Below are 19205 nucleotides of genomic sequence, written 5' to 3' on the forward strand. Positions count from 1 at the left end.
AAATTAAATATCTTTTTTTTCCACTAAAAATTTTGACACAAAAAATTTTAACTCATATTAAACTACCCAATGTTATAATCCAAGTAGTACATGTCTAGTTTTATCATAGTACTTTTTCAACAATTGCAATTAATCAGAAAAAAATCAGAATAAAAACAGAAGAAAACCATGTACATGAATGATTAATTTTTTTTAACAATTTTGGTTATTTTGCAACCCACAAACTAAAAGTTTTGTCTTGATCTTTTGGGACATTATCACAGCTTTTTTGATTCATGGACGTGCATGTTCAACATTCATGTACGCAAGGACGAAGGTGTTACTAGTGGCGGTAATTTAGTAGGTAAAAGTTCCCTCCTAGTTAGTTGGTCGTCATGTTCATCGGAGATAGGGGTCACTCTTCCACTCCTCTTTGCTCCCTTTCTCTTCTTTGATGCTTGGGATCTGTCATCCTTTGATTCCTGGAACTCTGGTGTATGAGAGTTTTCTTTTTCTGAATTGTTTCTTTGTTTACCTCCTCTTGGTGACATTTCAAGGTTTTCTTTTGTACTATTTTCCAAATTTCTTTTTCGCTTTCTTTAAAAAATAAACAGAAAGTCACAAATAGTAGGATTATTAAATGTTCCGGCCTACGAAAAATGCAATTTATTTAAAATAATGTACACAGGCGAATTAAATGTAGGTTGTGGTATATATCGCTAATTACCTATTAAGCAATCTGAAATTGATGTTTACAGTTTTAGTATATGAAAAAGAGGAGCATTCTAAAATAACTCATTTTTACAAAGGTGAACACTAATAATAATTTAAGATAGTTTTCACGTAACAAAAAATTAATGGATATTCATTTGAATGAGTAATATGAATTCCTTACCCTACTTTCAAACAACTTGATTTTTAAATCAGTTTAGTCAGGTTTACGAGCTACATGTAACTGCTGGTCTTAAAAAGTAATAACAAATCGACTTATTGCAATCCAACAAATTTGTCAAATTCAATCCGCTGGTGCCATATGCATTATTTATTTTTTTTTTAAATATGAGTAGCCCAGTGATGTAACGAGTTGACATGGAAATTCGATTTCATCGAGGGTTTTGTTTTTTATTGGTTGTTTTTCACTTACATAGAAATGTTTTTGTCAAAATCATATTTTTAAAGTTTATATCAACTTTTATTTTGCCTTAATCTAAAACTCTACACGAAGAACAACCGAAATACATGGCTTATATATACATTTGAAAATTCATTTTAATGCTCTTGTGCAAGTCTTAGAATCATGCATGGTTTCGGGTCCCACATTCCAAAGTATCGCATGAGAATAGATTTAAATTTAAAGTTTTTCTAACAAATTTGTTTGTACTAACCTCTTACCAAAAACTACAACGTAAAGGAATTGATTTAAAAACAAAAACATGTAAAGCAGTGAATTACATGAGTAAAATATATTACCTGTCTTTTCCAAAGTAGGAATTGATTTTAATCAAAAAAGGGTCTTCTTTCAATGGAAGATCTGTCTTTATCAGTTTACCAAGAAGTACAAGCATAAAAACCTATAATATAATTTTTCATACTGGAAAAATAAAGATCTCTTTAACTTCATATCATCTACTAGTATATTTTTTTTTACATACGTATAAAAAAAAATAAACAAGAGGCCCGAGGGCCTTAACGGTCATCTAAGTAAATTACAAAAATTTAGAGGATCCATAGAGCATAAAATTAACTGATAGATGAAGCTTTATTGCCCAAAAGCAAAAGACAAAGGATGATCATGGTCAAGGAAATAATTAGTCTAGTATTCAGTAAAAACTCATAAATTAAGTTCTAATCTGTCCCCCGTTTATAACTAATCACCATGTAGACTATTAACAAACTATTAGCGCTTCTGTATTATTTTCCACCCCTTATTATAACCTCTTAAATTGGCCTCTTTGTCTTTGAACAGCATTTAATAAGACACATGTAAGTTATTTTTGTTAAAAATGAATAATTATTTATTAAAAATATTTATCTGTTATTTACAAGTCTGTCTGATCACTAAAACTATGAAAGTACTTTTTGTGTATTATACAATAAAATTCTTGCATAATTCTCTATTCTATTAACCTTTCAAAATAATACATTAACTATAGGGAACAACTTTTCTCAGTAGAATACAAGTTAATAGAGCCCTGGCAAGGACCAGAACACTTGACCAAATGGTCGAGATGTTCAACAAGATGCCCAAGGGCCTTAACGGTCACCTGAGTATAATACAACAATTTAGAAAATCAATAGATATAAAATAAACTGAGAGATGAAGCTTTGTTGCCAAAAAAAAAGCAAGAGAAATAGGATGATCAGGATCAATGAAATAATTAGTCTAGTATTCAGTAACAACTCATGAATTCAGTTCTAATCTCTCCCCCCCCCCCCCCATTTATCCCTATCATCATGCAGACGATTAACAAATTATTAGTGCTTCTGAGCTATATTCAATAGAGCCCCGCTTCAACACCAGAACCCCTGACCCTGGGGCCATGAAATTCACAATTTTGGAAGAGGCACTCTTGCTTATCATTACTATGTACTTAGTTAGTTCATTTAATACCCAGGAGCAGAGGAAAAGATTTTCAAAGAATTAATGCATTTTCACTATATAATCAATAGAACCCGCCCTAACTCCAGATCCCATGACCCTGGGACCATGAATTTTACAATTTTGGTAGAGGACTAAATGCTTACTACAATCATGCCAACCGTGTGACTGCTTGATGTTCAGGAGTAAAGAAGAGTAAAGAAGATGATTTTAAAGATTGCATTAATTTTGGTGGTTTTAGCACGACCCCTCAGGCCCCAGGGGGGCAGGGATCATGAAATTCACAATTTTTGTTCCCTTTTACCCATGGATGCTATATGCCAAAAATTGTTTGAAATTGGTTCAGCGGTTTTAAAGAAGAAGCTGAAAATGTTCAAATGTTAACGGACGACGCACGACGACAGACAAAAATTTATAGCAATAATTCGCCTGAGTGACTCGGGTGACCTAAAAATCTGGTAAAAAATACCCATGCTTATTAAAACTTTTACTTTGTTTGTCTCCGATATGTCCAGAAAAGAAGATTTTCAAAGAAATAATACATTTTCACTACAGATACGACACAGCCTTACCCTAACAACAGAAACCCATGACCCAGAGTCATGGAATTCACAAATTTGGAAAAGGTACCCTCATCATCATACATGTAGCTATGCACTTAGTTGAAGATTTTCAAAGAATTAACACATTTTCGCTATATTATCAATAGAACCCCCCTCCCGAGAAACACCAGAACCCTTGACCCTGAGACCACAAGTTTTAAAAATTTTGTAAGAAGCATCGTTGTTCACCATAACTATGCACTTTGTTTATCTGCTCAACACTAAGGAGCAGACAGGATTATTTAATGGCATTAATGGATTTTCACTATATTATCAATAGAGCCTCACCCTTACACAAGAGTATCTCACCTTGGGGCCAAGAGAATCAAATTCTAGAAGAAGCACTTCATAACTTCTTTGATTTTAACCAGGAGCAGAAAAGAATATTTTTGAAAGAAATTATGCTTTTTCACTATATAAACAATTGACTCCACACCCCCCTCCCCCGCCCGCTTTCACCAGAACCCCTGACCATGAATTTCACAATTTTGGAAGAGGCATCCTTGCTTATTATAACTATGTACCTGTAGTTTGTTTAAAACCCAGGAGAAGAGGAGAAGAGAAGATTTTCAAAGAAATAGTGCACTTTCACTATATGATCTATATAGCCCCGCCCTAGCACCAGAACACCCTGACCTTGGGACCATGAATTTCACAATTTTGGTAGAGGGCTAAATGCTTATTACGTTCATGCCAATAGTTTGACTGCTTGATGTCCTGGAGTAAAGAAGAAGATTTTTAAAGATTGCATTACTTTTGGTGGTTTTAGCCCCACCCATCATGAAATTCAAAATTTTTGTTTCCCTTCACCATTGATGCTAGATGCCAAAATTGGTTGAAATCAATTAAGCAGATCCAGAGAAGAAGTTGCAAATGTTCAAATGTTAACGCGTGACGCACAAAGCAAGATGGACGACGCACGACGACAGACAAAAACGGATAGCAAAAGGTCACCCGAGTGACTCAGGTGACCTAAAAACTGAAAATGTAATGCAAAACTAATGACAGTTTAATTTTATGTTCTCAACATCTGATTCATCTTTATAAAGGTAACAATTGCAAACAAAAATAAACAAACAAACACATAAATAAATAAAGTTCTTTAATTTGTATGTCATTTATTTTGCCCAAGAGGACCTCATTTAAAATTAATCTTTTTTTTATTTGTTATGAGATGAAATCATAGTAGAAATAGAAAACTCCTTTCCGGATCAATCAGGCTATATATCGTCGTATACCCTAAATTCGTCCGTACCCTAAAATCGTCCTCAAACTTCACACAGCCCGCACGTTTCGAACTATGTATCGATGACGTCATTTTTAATTGTTATGACTGGTAAACACAATGATGCAAATGTGTTAGCAATTATTTTTTTAGAATATGCAGTTTAAACTAGGAGTAAAATTAAAGAAAATTAAAATTCTTAAACTAAATGTATCTGTTTTTTCCTTAGGTCTATTTTTTATTGAAAGTGTACACGGCAGTTACGTTCCCAAAATCACTTCCAGATCAAATTTACCTTCATTTTATTATTTTATACCTGCCATTGTATTCAATTACGTGCATGGGCTTTTAATTTAAGAATTTGAAAACAAAAATTTAATGCCCCCAGATCATAAGGATCTTATACACTTTCCACCTAGATATTGACGTTACCCGTGTTTGGTTGACATACTATGCGACCAAGCGGGTATTACAAATTATTTCAGAAAAAGTCATCACTGCAAATGATAGAGTGTCCAAAAATCAAAGATTTTATCAGTAACTTTGACTAATAACTGTGAATATTTCCAACAAAAGAATTTCTGTTGGTCCTACAAATTATAACATTTTATGTCATGCTAGTGATTTTTTTTAATAAGTTGTATATATAATCCAGATTTTTTCCCTCCAGAAATCTATTATTAATACGACAAATAAATAAAATAAATATTTATCGTACATAAGAATTTATCATAACTCCCCCCTTTAAAAAAATCAATCTTTCAACATGCCCATGCCCCAAGCAATGATGATCACATTGTTTGAATAGATCTACTTTTGACCTTGCTCAGTCGCTAGTCCTGATCAAAACACCCCCCCCCCCTTCCCCTTTCGCAAAAAAGTCGAAAAGTAGTCTAGTAACTAAGAGGAAAATATTTCATTTGTATAAACCAAAAATTTATTTTATCAAACAGTCGTTTTATTTAGTCGACCAAAGAAGGTGTATTTTGTCACAATTTTTACCAGTTTCACAGGTGCCATGTGCATTGAAGCATAACTAATCCAGCGGTCGTCTACTGGGTATGAAATTCACGACATATTGATAATCAAGTAAAACAATATCTTTACTACCACTCTTTACTTAATTTCTCATCTACTGCAGAGTAGATAAAAAAATTTCCCTGTAAATTGAATATCTCACACATCATAATTAGGTGATCAATTCGTCTACGTCGTAACCCTAACCCCAACCATTCAGTAAATTAAAGTTTTTCTGTTTTTTCCAGATTTTGTCGGTCAAACTTGCAGTGTTCAAATATATTGAATTTCTATCGGTTTTTGCTAGTAAGGCCAATGAATTTTGAAAAATCTGAAATATAACATTGTATAATTCGCATATCAGGTAATTTGATGAGCATGTGTTGTAATGACATCGTTGACAATGTGAATCTGAAAGCACATTGTTTTCGTGTTTCTTAAAGAAGAAAACGGCGTCGGTAATAGCAAAAGCAATTGAATGTTCTTAAATTAATAAGAATATTATTATTATTATTTTTAAAAATACCTTTTGTATAGAAGAACTTTATTTACAATTTTTATTTTAATGATTTTCCACCTTTTGTTTTATCACAAATCACGAAAAACAAATAGACCAATCGCTTGCGGCCGTTTTTATATCAGAAGGACGAAAATAGGGCATGGGTGTCATTTTTAAGTGTAAAAGCTTGATTTTGTAGAAGAGCTCTAAAAATCTTGTCAAGAGTAATATGAAAAAATGACTATTAACATTTAACCAGCATTTCCGTTCTATAGATAGCACTGAAGTTTGTTTATCAATTTGCACGCGCTCGCCGTTACTATGACGTTGAATGTCGTAAGGGGACGATTTATGGGTACTCTAGGATACATTTAACAAAAAAGCAACTCTTTTTCATAATGTGGAATCATTCATTATAAGGAGTATCAAGATAACAACTCACCTCTAATATTATACTGAGTGACGCAATAGTGTAAAATACAGTACTATATTTGGTAAGTCTATCGGACAGCTTTGTGGAACAGGGCTGTAAAATAATTTTGTGCTATCGTATAGTTCAATACAACGCAATCAAGTTGTAAGCATTTGCACATATTTGTCCTCCGCTTTCGCGAAAGCGAGGGGACATTAAATCTCATTCGTCTGTCAGTCCATCAGTCTGTCACAAAAACTTTAACCTTGGTCAAAACTTTTGAATGTTAAGAGATAGGGCTTTCATACTTCACATGTACGTTACCAGTGGCAAGACCTTTCCAAATATACTACGATGTTTGACCCCATGACCTAGAACTTGAAAATTAACCTACTTTTCAAAAATTTAATCATTACTTTTACGTTAACGTTGGTCTTAACTTATGAGAAGATATGTGACTTTCATATGTAACATGTACATTACCTTTCCAAATTTACTTTGATTTTTGACCACGTGACCTTGACCTTGGAAGTCTGACCTAATTTTCAAAAAGTTAAACATTGTTTATAACTTTTGAATGAGAGAAGGTAATATTCATATTTTACATGTGCATTACTTGTAACAAGAAGTTTCCGAATGTGCTATGATATTTGACCACGTGACCTTCATGTTTGACCTAATTTAAAAAAAAATCATTGCTGCTAACTTGTGAAGGAGAGAAGATAGATAGGGCATTCATATTTTACGTGTACATTACCTGTGATAAGATGTTCCAAATGTGCAATGATTTTAACATCATGACATTAACCTTGAAGTTTGACCTAATTTTCAAAATAAAAATTACATTACTGATAACTTTTGAACGAGAAAAGATAGACCATTTATATTTGACGTGTGCATTGCCTGTTTCAAGGCTTTTCGGAATGTTCTCTGTTTTTGACCTTGTGACCTGTACCTTAAAGTTTAACCTAGTCTTTTTTCATTTTTTTTTTACATTGGTAATACATGTAACTTTTGAATGAAAGAAGATGGGGCTTTCAAATTTTACATTACATTACCTACGGCAACATCTTTCAAAAATATAACTATCATAATATCATTTTCGACTCCATGACCTTCACCTACATGTACAAGTTTAAACGACACATAAACAAGACAGTTGAAATATGCCATAGATAATTGCATCCCCCCAAAAAAATTAAGGTTTAAAAAATTGGCAACATACCGTTATGGCCAATTTTTAAACCCTAACAAAAGTAGAAACCAATTTCACAGAATGATATACAGAAAAAATTGACAGAGAAATCACATATTTTCGAGAAAATAAAGACTCCTTATATTTTTTTAGTTATTGGGGGGGGGGTCCACGCTTCAGGTGCCTGTGCATTTAAGATGACAAGAGACGATTCGGTTCAACGCGCTTCGTGCAGATGTCAGCTACAAGAGGTGGTTGCTAGAGGTATAATGATTTTTTTATCATGCAAGTTTGAATAATTTCATATATTTTCACGTTTAGTTACATAAACCAACAGTCTCATAGACGTAAACCAGTTGTCGCATTTACACAAATAAAAAGTCACCTGTGTCAACGTTTTACAGAAACCAGTTGTAGCACCTACAAAATGACTTTGCTAGTTATTGGCAAATTCCATGGAAATTATTAATTTAAAGCACATTGTTTGTGTCCATAGCATTGAATAACATTTAATAAAAGTTAAATTTATCCACTTAGCTGTCCAATTAGTCTTGTAGTTCTTTATCATTCGAATCCGAGTACATGAAAACCCGATGTAAACAGCCATTCACATGAAATGTTTCGATATTGAGCACTTTTTGTGTATGAAAGCAATTCAATAGCTTAACTATTCAATAAATTTGCTTTCTAAAAAATGATTTTTATTGTGCAATTTCAAAAAATATAAATTAAAGTAGACAGTTCACAGTTGCTAGCAGTAGAGAGTGTCCGAAACCAAGAATTTCTCGATTCGCACTTGACCAGCAGTGTAAATCGATATATGGATCATTCAATATACCTCTGTATATCTATAGGCTTCCCCTCCGTAGGAAGTGCATGTTGTGAAGTCAGAGTTGTACTCCTTAGTCAGGGGATTGGAATGACAACAAAACAAAGGTGTTTTATCTTGATGCCCATTATAAGTTGATGTAGTCTGCAGAACAACAGAATAAAAGTCACTCTCGTTGCCATTTGTATATCCACAACACTGGAGCTAAAAAAAACAAGAAAAAAAAAAGAAATAAACAAGATAAAAAAAAATTCACTTTTTGGAAAAGAAAAACAAAATAGTTTCAAATAATACTTTTATTGAACCTCAATGTAACAAACTTACAAAGATATTTGAAAATTTTAAAACAGAAAGCCCTTTGAGAAAAAAAAAAGCTCCTATTATTAGAAATAGTAGTAGTCCCGTCCGTCTGTAAAATTTTCACATTTTCGACATCTTCTTCAGAACCACTGGACCAATTTCAACCAAACTTGCCACAAAGCATCCTTGGGTGAAGGGGATTCAAGTTTGTTCAAATGAAGGGCCACGCCCTCATACAAGGGGAGATAATTCAGAAATAGTGAAAATTTGGTGGCATATTTTAAAAATTTCTTCTCCAGAGCCACTGGCCCAAAAAGTTGCAAATCATAGGAAATCTTTGTTATATAGTGTAGAATCAAGTTTGTTCAAATCATGACCCCTGGGGGTAGGGTGGAGCCACAATGGGGGATCAAAATTTTCTATAGGAATATATAGGAAAAAACTTTAAAAAATCTTCTCAAGAACAGCAAAGCCATGATTTGTCATATTGGTATGGAAGCAGGCTCAGGTATTGTAGATTCAAGTTTGTTCAAATCATGACCCCTGGGGGTAGGGTGGGGTCACAATGGGCGATCAAAGTTTTACACAGAAATATATAGGAAAATATCTTTAAAAATCTTCCTCTCAAGAACAGCAAAGCCATGATTTGTCATATTAATATGGAAGCATCCTCAGGTATTGTAGATTCAAGTTTGTTCAAATCATGACCCCCGGGGGTAGGGTGGGGTCACAATGGGCGATCAAAGTTTTACATAGAAATATATAGGGAAAAAATCTTTAAAAATCTTCCTCTCAAGGACAACAGTCATTTTAGTCATATTCATATGTAAGCATCCTCAGATAGTGTAGATTCAATTTTGTTCAAATCATGACCCCTGGGGTTATGGTGGGGCCACAATGGGGGTTCAAAGTTTTACATAGGAATATATAGGAAAAAAACCTAAAACAAACTTCTTCTCAAGAACAGCAAAGCCTTGTTTAGTCATATTGATATGTAAGCATCCTCAGGTAGTATAGATTCAATTTGTTCAAATCACGATCCCGGGGGGTAGGGTTCGGCCACAAGGAGGGATCAAAGTTTTACATAGAAATATAAGAAAAAATTTTAAAAATCTTCTTCTCAATAACAACAAAGCCATGTTTAGTCACATTGATATGGAAGCATTCTCAGGTATTGTAGATTCAAGTTTGTTCAAATCATGACCCTCGGGGGTAGGGTGGGATCAAAGTTTAACATAGGAATATAAAGGAAAAAATCTTTCTCTCAAGAACAGCAAAGCCATGTTCAGTCATATTGATATGGAAGCATCCTCGGGTAGTGTGGATTAAAGTTTGCTCAAATGATTACCCCTGGTGGTAGGGAGGGGCCACAATGGGGTATCAAATTTTTACAACGGAATATAAATATAGGAAAAATCTTTAAAAATCTTCTACTGAAGAACAGCAAAGCCATTTGTTATATTGATATGAAAGCATCCTCAGGTAGTTTAAAATTCAAGAGCCCCCCCTCCCCCCATGTAAACTTTTTAATACTGAATTGATTTGTTCTTTTTCCTAGCCATTGTGCTCAGGTGAGCGATGTGGCCCATGGGCCTCTTGTTTATTTGTTAGAATTACTAGTACTTCTTTACAGGGTACTTTGTCTTCTCTAACGTCATCTCTAACATTAACAATAACGTCATCTCTAACCTTAACAATAATGTCATCTCTAATGTCATTTCTAACCTTAACAATAATGTCATCTCTAACCTTAATTAACAATAATGTCATCTCTAACCTTAACAATAATGTCATCCTAACCTTAACACGAATGTCATCTCTAACCTAAGCAATAATGTCATCTCTAACCTTAACAATAATGTCATCTCTAACCTTAACAATAATGTCATCTCTAACCTAAGCAATAATGTCATCTCTAACCTTAACAATAATGTCATCTCTAACCTTAACAATAATGTCATCTCTAACCTTAATATCAATGTCATCTCTAACCTTAACAAACAAGTTGTTCCAAGCTCCAGTTTCATCCATTCGGTAACAATCAGATAGCAAAGAGTAAAAGTCGAAATTGGAATTGATTAAAAATCCCTCTGGAAAATTCTGAAACATAAGCCCAATTGGAATTGTTTCAAAATTAATAACATATTTAGTGAATATTTTACGATTAAATCAATAAAAGATTAAGTGAAAATAAACCAAGTTGAAGTAATTCTGCATTTCAATTCTGCATTTAAAGCTGTTTTGTCTAAAATAACAAACATTGAACATCTAGCAATGCAGCAATAATTATTGTACCTCAACATGAACAGCAATCCACCATCCTAAGTTTGTCAGGATCATCGGAAGTCCCAGGACACAAACCAAAATATTCTGTTTCAAAGCAAACTTTTGTCTAAGAGATATTCAAACTTTAATAAGACCAAACAATTATAACAGTGTACGTTTTGTTTATATATGTATTTTTTGAATTAAGACAAAGACTATGTAGCAGTTTTCATACCATGGAGTGCAAAAACTTTGATCCTTGATGAATGGTTAGAATGGAAAATACAGAACTGACAAAGAGGAGAACGCCTGTTGTATTCATCAGCCATCTCATAATGATAAGATTTCTTGAAAATGAATTTCCGGCCATGGACATTTTTTCAAATATCGGTTGAATTTGCCTGTTCGAAAATACATCGTCGTACAGAAATGCTGCACTTTCAGCAAAACCACCCAGGGATAACATCTGCAAAAATTATCGTTTGTCATTTTTTAAAAACAAAATTGAAGCACTTTTATTATAGTGAAATAAAACGAGCGAGTTATTTACTTACCAATAATATACATGCACAAATGAATCCAATTAACCTCGTTTTGAAAGAAACTTCTGAATTCCTTTAATAATTAAAAAAAAAATCTGCATTTTATTCAATTTAATTTAATAAACATTCGTTAATCCATAGTAAAATGTGTATACATAGCAAATTGCGCAATGCACAAGTTACATAATTTATTAACTCACCCAACAATGAAAATTTTTAGCAGGACGAAAAAGAATTTATTTTCTTTTTGATTTTCATTGCTTTTCAGGTAAAGAATGGAAAATACAAGGCAGATTATCTAAAAGAAAAATATGATAAATCAAATGATGACTTTAAATTAATTAAACAGAGACATCTACAAGAAAGGAAATAAAATCTGTTCGAGATTGTTGGGTATTTGAAATATAACACTCTATTACATACCTCAAGAAATGAAGTGATAGACATCGACGCTATCAAACCATTGCAGTAAATGTTTGCAATAGACACAAATTCAGCACCACATGCCTTAAACCAGAAAGATGTTTTTGTCAAAGTTGAACGATTTCTACATACATGAATTCTACGGGAGAGCATCTGTTTTACTTGACGAGATAGTTTTAATTATAAAAACAAAAGTTTTGCACATATGTAATACTCTCCAAAAGCATGTCAGCAAATAAACTGGCTGAGATATAATGTTTAAAGGATTGATGGAAAATTATTTTTTATGATTTCTTTTTGATACAACCTATATTGATGAGTCAAAACTGGTTACTCCCCATTACACACTTACGTACTTTTCATTGTGTTATTTTATTCATTTCGTAATTCGTATACAACCAAACCCATCTCGTTAATTGTCAAGTAAAAGATAGTATTCCCTAACTGGTTTATGGACCGGTGTTGTAGAGCGAAACTCTACCCAAAGTGAGACTTCCCCCAGAAGTCTTCCACTAGAGTGAGTCTTCCCCCCTAGGGAGATGTCTAACTCCAGAGCTATACTCCCCCCCCCCCCCCCAGCCATGTTCTCCCCGAAAGTATCAAAAGAGAGTAAGTATACCCAAGGGGAAGCCCCACTTTAGAGCCTTACTTCCTCCCGCATGATTTGCTCTAGATACTATTCCTTGGGGAAATTTCACTCTAGAGCCATGTTTCCCCGTTGAAGCCTCGCTGTAGAGTAAAACAATCAACTCCCCTCTCTACCCTATCAAGTAAATTTTAAATTTGTTAACTTATTGGAAAGGAAAAGGAGGATATAAATTTTATGTTTTAACTTTTAAGTAATAGTAACATACAAAAAGTAGTATCTCTGCTGTCTATTAACTTTATTTCGTACTATATTAGACATATGAGTACGGTGTACTTATCTAAAATCCCAGTCACATTTCCAAAAACGACCACGGCCAGCGGTTTTTGAGACAAAAAAGGATTCATCGGGCGACAGTCGGCTGTTCATTGACCATTGTCTTGCTCGATTTTGACTTTTTTTCTTTCGTCGGCCCACCAATTTTGTGTCTGTCAGGCCATGTTATAATTTTTCTGCATCGGTGGCCTATTCCTTCAATTGAAGCAGTCGTTGAATAGTCTGTCGACCAACATTCGATCCTCGTCCGACCATCGGCAGACAGTTCATTAAGTCGGACGGTCGACACCTAAGAATTGTGTTTCGTAAATGTCAGCCGACGGTGAACACCAAACTGCGGCTTAGCGAACGATCATCGGTAGACTGTTGTCCGACTTAGAATTATTTAATTTATAAAAATTATCGGTATTCCTAGGAATTAATGTGACAGCTCCTCGTCTCCCGATTCCAGTGTCGGCCGACTATGTTTTTCAGCCGACAATACGAGAAAAATTTGGTCGCCCGACCATCGGCTTTAAATGTGACAAAGGTATAAGCCATAAGAAGTAATGATATGAAATTTCATCGCAAGAGTTCAAAGGTTTTTAAGATTTCGTCCGGAAACGAAAGAGTTACACAAACAGAATGACAGCTAGTCGAACTGATGGGCAAACGGTCGGTCAGACCCCATTTTATAACCCTCCACTTTCAGTGAAAACGGGGGCAATTGGTGCACCGCTGTAAAGTTTTGATAACTAAATAATCTCTGTAGAGATTGTAGTATTAGTAAAAGCAAGATTAAGCGAAGAAGGAAGATTTAGTATGGGGGAAGTCTGACTCAACAAGTAATGGTAGAGGAGTCTTCCCGCAGGGAAGTGGGGCTCTAGAATGATACTTCCCCGGGGGATTCTCCTGCTCTAAAGTCATTAATCCCCCAAGGAGGACGTATCACTGTAGAGTATAACTTCCGAGGGAAGTCTCACTTTAGAGCATGGCTTTCGGGGGGAAGTCTAACTATGGGGGAAGTCTCACTTTACAACACCGGTAGTGGCCATATACGAGGAATAAAATTAGGCAATAAAACAGTTCTTTAATGTCTGATCATGTTTGTTTTATTATCTAATATTATACTGAAAATGTGGACACTGTCAGTCCAATAGATATCGCCAGTCCGAAATTTGCAAACTATTGACCGGTGGGCTAATGGATCATAGATCACTCTGAAGTTATTTCAAATACATATAGTTCAAAGGAATAAATATGCAGACAAAATCGTTAGAAATATTATATAATTAATAAATATCTGTAGTATTAGGTAATAAATTAATATATGAGAAAGGTTATATAACAAGGAAATTCTACAAAAGACAAGATAAGCTAAATTCCCTTTTAGCCCTAATTTGGATGAGTATTAAGTGATAGGGTGCACAGAGGTCACAGAATATGTCAATTTCCCAGTCCTCTTATTTTCATCAATTGTTTCACACACAGCGCAAGCTTGCCTATCTACCTTATCTCAAATGTGACAATATTCTATCAGTAAAATTCTCTAATTTCATCACCCGCCTATAATCTGTATGTACGCTTTGAATCAAAATCAATGCGGTTTTAAACAAGCATAATTTTTTAACTGTTATTTGATTTATATCAAATAAGGGACCAAATTTGGCCCTTACCATAACTTAATCTTTCCAGTGAAGGAGTCGGACACATGACATTACAGATTAAAATGCCTCATTTTTGGATTTGGGCATGCTTTGGAATTCAATTTTCAGAGCTAAAGAGTGCACCAAATTAAAACACAAAAAGAAGATCTCAATGTTTCCCCATTCATCAGATGGTAAAAAAGGTGATACCCCCACCCCCTTTAAATAAATATGGCAGAGGTTCTTTAAAAAATGTGTTTTTGAACAGTGCCTTAATTTATTTATATATACAATAAAATATCTATTAGGATAGTCCGATACACATTTTTGTACGAACGACCTTATACCATTTGAAATCCGAAAAGAGAGGGGTGAAATAAATCTTACCTTTTTCTCACATTGTACTCCATATAAACCGTTACTTGTAACATAATCTTGACCCAAACAACACACGTATGGTTGATATCCAGTAACACTTCCATATCCTGCATTTATGACGAGGGATCTGAACCCATTGGATCCGGTAGAACCACAGCAATCCAACTAATCAAAATATGATTTAAAATACGTACATATTTATCTTCTATTTAGAACATAACCCATTTGCCATCCAATCAGCAATCACTGAATATTCTAGTAATTTGATGTTCAAAAAGCAAGGTTAATTTAGGGTCTTTTTTGGCCCTTTGAATTTCTGAAAAAGTGAAACTGCTTAGTTTTAGTTGACAATGCATTAAATATCATTTGGACCTTTGGTGACTGCGTATCTTTCAAAATGACGTAATTTTCTGTCTAGTCAATGCATTATGCTATTATGCTAAGCTATTTTTCATTATTTTGTATAGAGCACAACCTCTGATCTAAAATGTGCAATTATATAAATAACAGAGATCTGTTTCTGAAGATTACAAACCATGTTTTATTTATTGGATCAAGGGGTGTGCTCATATTTTTTATCCTTCGCTGAAAGTACTCAAATAAACATGTTTTCTATAGAATTCAAGAACAATACAATTTTACATAGTATGTTTTCCAATACCTGGACTCTCAGAGCAAACTTTTTTTAATAGTCTATGTTTTTTTGTGATGTTTGAAATGGGACACAGATTGTATTTAGTCAATTAATTTGTATATCTACAGGGTAATTTTATGCATAAAGTGAACCTAGCTCTTTTAATTGAGAGCTTCGAAAACAAAAACGAAAGAGAAAACATTTGATTAGTACGGAATTCGGGACCAGCCAATGAAAAAACGGGGTATGTTCTAAGTAAGATCATATTAATCCCAAATAATGTGGCGTTTCGATGAATGGAATTTCCGAGACAATTTTTCTCTCTTTTATTCCAAGAAATATAAACGTTTATATCGATATAGTATGGAATCCGGATAGGGCCATGAAGTTCACTATCGCACCATCGCGGTTGGGTCGATAGTGCGATGACGCAATAATGTGATGACGACGAAGAGATGGTGCGATGACACGAAAATGCGATGACGATGGCTCTATGAAGCGATAGCACGACAATGCCAACGATGAAGCGATGGCACGATGACGACGAAACAATGGTGCGATGACGATGAGGCGATGGTCACTATCGCTCCATCGTGCTTTCGCACCATCGTCATCACATTGTGCTCCATCGCATCATCGTCATCGCGCTTTCGCACCATTGCTTCATCGTCATCGTGTTATCGCTTCTTCGTTATCGCGTCATCGCATTATCGCGCCATTGATGACCCTTTCGTCAATGCTCGATGGTGCGATAATGAACTGTGTGGCCCTATCTGTGTTCCATAATATAGCTACTATGCATAAATTTTTATTGTTTCAATTACTACATCGATATGATCACATCACATCTCATGCTGAGATCAATATTTACAACTGAATATTTTGCTAAGTATATATAACTTATAGCAATAAATTAGATTCAATCAAATACAAGGAGGTGCTTTAAATTATTTTATAACACCTAGAAATAATAACAAATACGAGGGTTGTTAGAAACGTTCATGGATACAGTGATTTACGGAAAATTTATTGTGTATTTTGAAAAATTACTTTGATTAAATTACTATCCTTTATTGATAATTATGCAAAAAATAAAGTTTATTTACTTAAAGTTTGAGGGGGAAAAAATACAATCGTTTTTACTTTGCCATAAAAGGTTTTACATAGAAATGTACTCAAATTTAAAAACGACAGAGACAAAGATTGTTAAATTTAACACATTCAGCTTATGTAGCGTGTATTTCAAGTTCTTCCTATCGAAAAGGTCCAGGCAGGAATGAAGCAAAGGGGGATTTCAAAAAATACATGTAAATAAATATCAAAAATCTGCAAAAGTTTTACATGTTTTCTGTACTTGTAACAGAAAAATGCATCCATCTACGGGAGTTGTCATTCCATCTACAGGAATTTTTTTAAGTGAAAAAATATTAATTAAATGATTATAAAAATTCTGCATCTAAAAGTCCTATAACAATTAAGAGAATTCTATGTTAAAAGATAGATATATCTCAATTTTAACAGTTTAAAGGGACTTAGTATAAATATTTTATGTAAACTATCATAAGTAATTAATAGAAAATAGAAATCAATATTTGTAACATAGTTCAGAATTGATTGAATTGACGATATAATGGTCCTCATTAGTAAGTTCTGGTAAGACAATACATTGAGTTGCTTGGAATAATTTCATTCGAAAGTTCTCTTATCAGATGGACATTGCACCTTGAAACAAGATACTCATGGAAAATGTCTTTGAAATTCTTCTTTTTTTTTTTATTAGAAAAAAAGAGATATATCAAGTAACATACTGAAACTTTTTCTTTTCCTCACATTCTCTCACACATTCACACTTCCCCCTCTGACTTTAAACAAGAATGAAATAAAAGAAAATTATTAACAATGAGGTACAAGTATTCCATTTGAAAAAATAATTATTGTTGGTGCTTTAATAAATGTTTATAACTCAAAAATATTAATCCATGTTGACCATAAGTTTTCAAAATTGTTCATTTCAAATTTTTGAATTGATATGCATTTTTCTATTTTGTACTTAAGAGTTAAAAAATGTAGCAGCCCATTAATCATAGGTATTTTGTTTTGCTTCAAGCAGGAAAATATATATTGCTTTGTATAAAGAATAATGAAATTCATCACCCTGTTATGATAAAGTAATGGAGTTTCACCAAAAATAATATTACACATGTTAAACCCAACTCTTTTAGAAGTTTTTGTAAAAATGTGCATACTAAGATTACTCCATAATGAAGAGATTTTTGTGCAATTCAAAAATATATGTTGTATTGTTTCTATCTCCTGTTTACAAAAAGTACAGTGGTCATCAGATAAAACATTTATTTTCTTCAAATAATACTTCACTGGAAGGATTCTATGAAGGATTCTATACTGTAACCATTGAACAGAAGTATCCATAGTTGTTCTAAAACAAACCTTAAAAACATCTTGAACACAAATATCAGATTCCAAAAACACTGACAGTTCCTGGTTCCATCTAAATATTGATGTAGGAGTGACAAGGTTACTATTCAAATATTTGTAAATTATTTTTGTGCACTTCTCGTATACAATAATATTTTCAAAATAAAAAGGAATAAAAGGTGTACATTGTCTCTTAACAGATGATTTGTCTATAGACATTGTTTTTAAATACCTGGATATAGCACAGATAATACTGTTGTATTGCATAATGCAAACATTAAACAAATGAAATCTATTTTCAAAGTCAGTGAGAGTTAAAAAATTTCCTTCATTGTTTAAGAAATCACAAACACTTTTAACACCATTTTTATACCAGGTCTTTATAAACATTACTTTATTTCCCATTTTTATATTGGGATTATACCAGACAGGTAAATTCAGATACTTAGTTTTCATATATGAATTGTTATCGAGTGTGTTCATGTAAAATAGCCATGAATTAAACACATCTTTCCAAAAATCATTATTTTTTACAATCAAACAAGATACAAACCCTTCACCAAACTCAGAAAGTTTAGTCAATATGTCTTTACCATTTATTGTCGAAAAAATATCAAACCATGGTTGATTGCTTTTTGTTAATCTTTTAATCCAGGAACACTTAAGAGAGATAATAAAGTTATTTATATCCAACATTTTTAATCCTCCTTGTAAAAAATCTTGAGTAATAATTTTTCTTTTTACTTTATCACATTTTGATTTCCATATAAACTCAAATATTTCTCTGTTCAATAATGACAAGGTTTCTTTATTTGGATTTGGTAAGGATATAAAAAAATGGTTAAGTTTTGGTAAAATCAATGTTTTCAGCACCGTGACTCTTCCAATAGGAGTAAGAATTCTTCTTCTCCATTGTTGAATTAATGCTTTGATTTTTGGTATTTGAACATTATAGTTAATATCAATAATTTTATCTAGTTCTACTGAAAAATTAATTCCAAGTAAATTGAAAGTTGTGCAACCCCATTCAAGTTTCCAACGAGAGTGGTGAAAAACTTGATTAGAGAATTTTTTTGAACCTATCCAAACAATTTTTGTTTTTGAGCTGTTAATTTTAAGTCCTGTGAACTTTGAGAAAAAATCAATTGTATCTAATGCTGCAAAAAGTGATTCAGGTGAACCATCAAGGGCAAGCCAGGTATCATCTGCATATTGAGATATTTTATGTTCTGTCTTGTTAATTACAATTCCTTTAATGCTTTGATTTTGTTTAATCATTATTGCAAGAATTTCTGCACAAAGAAGAAACAGATATGGTGCTAC

At 33.3% G+C, this 19205-nt stretch overlaps 1 protein-coding gene across 1 annotated transcript in view; it reads right to left on the reverse strand.

Moving 5' to 3' along the window:
* Positions 1-283: 283 nt before the first annotated feature.
* The window catches only part of LOC133182506 (uncharacterized), a 54760-nt gene continuing 35838 nt past the window's right edge, over positions 284-19205 (reverse strand). Inside the window, exons 22-31 of the mRNA XM_061317351.1 lie at positions 14822-14977; positions 11888-11971; positions 11703-11762; positions 11158-11388; positions 10953-11027; positions 10650-10757; positions 8367-8561; positions 6364-6447; positions 1450-1550; positions 284-576 (exon numbers count right to left, since the gene is read on the reverse strand). Coding sequence (XP_061173335.1) covers positions 297-576; positions 1450-1550; positions 6364-6447; positions 8367-8561; positions 10650-10757; positions 10953-11027; positions 11158-11388; positions 11703-11762; positions 11888-11971; positions 14822-14977 — 1374 coding nt within the window. The 3' untranslated portion in view covers positions 284-296. The remainder of the gene's footprint in view (positions 577-1449; positions 1551-6363; positions 6448-8366; positions 8562-10649; positions 10758-10952; positions 11028-11157; positions 11389-11702; positions 11763-11887; positions 11972-14821; positions 14978-19205) is intronic.

The sequence above is a fragment of the Saccostrea echinata genome, unplaced genomic scaffold (assembly GCF_033153115.1).
Source record: "Saccostrea echinata isolate AGI-Se365-2 ecotype Australia unplaced genomic scaffold, CSIRO_AGI_Sech_v1 ptg000009l, whole genome shotgun sequence".
In the NCBI taxonomy this organism is placed as follows: domain Eukaryota; kingdom Metazoa; phylum Mollusca; class Bivalvia; order Ostreida; family Ostreidae; genus Saccostrea; species Saccostrea echinata.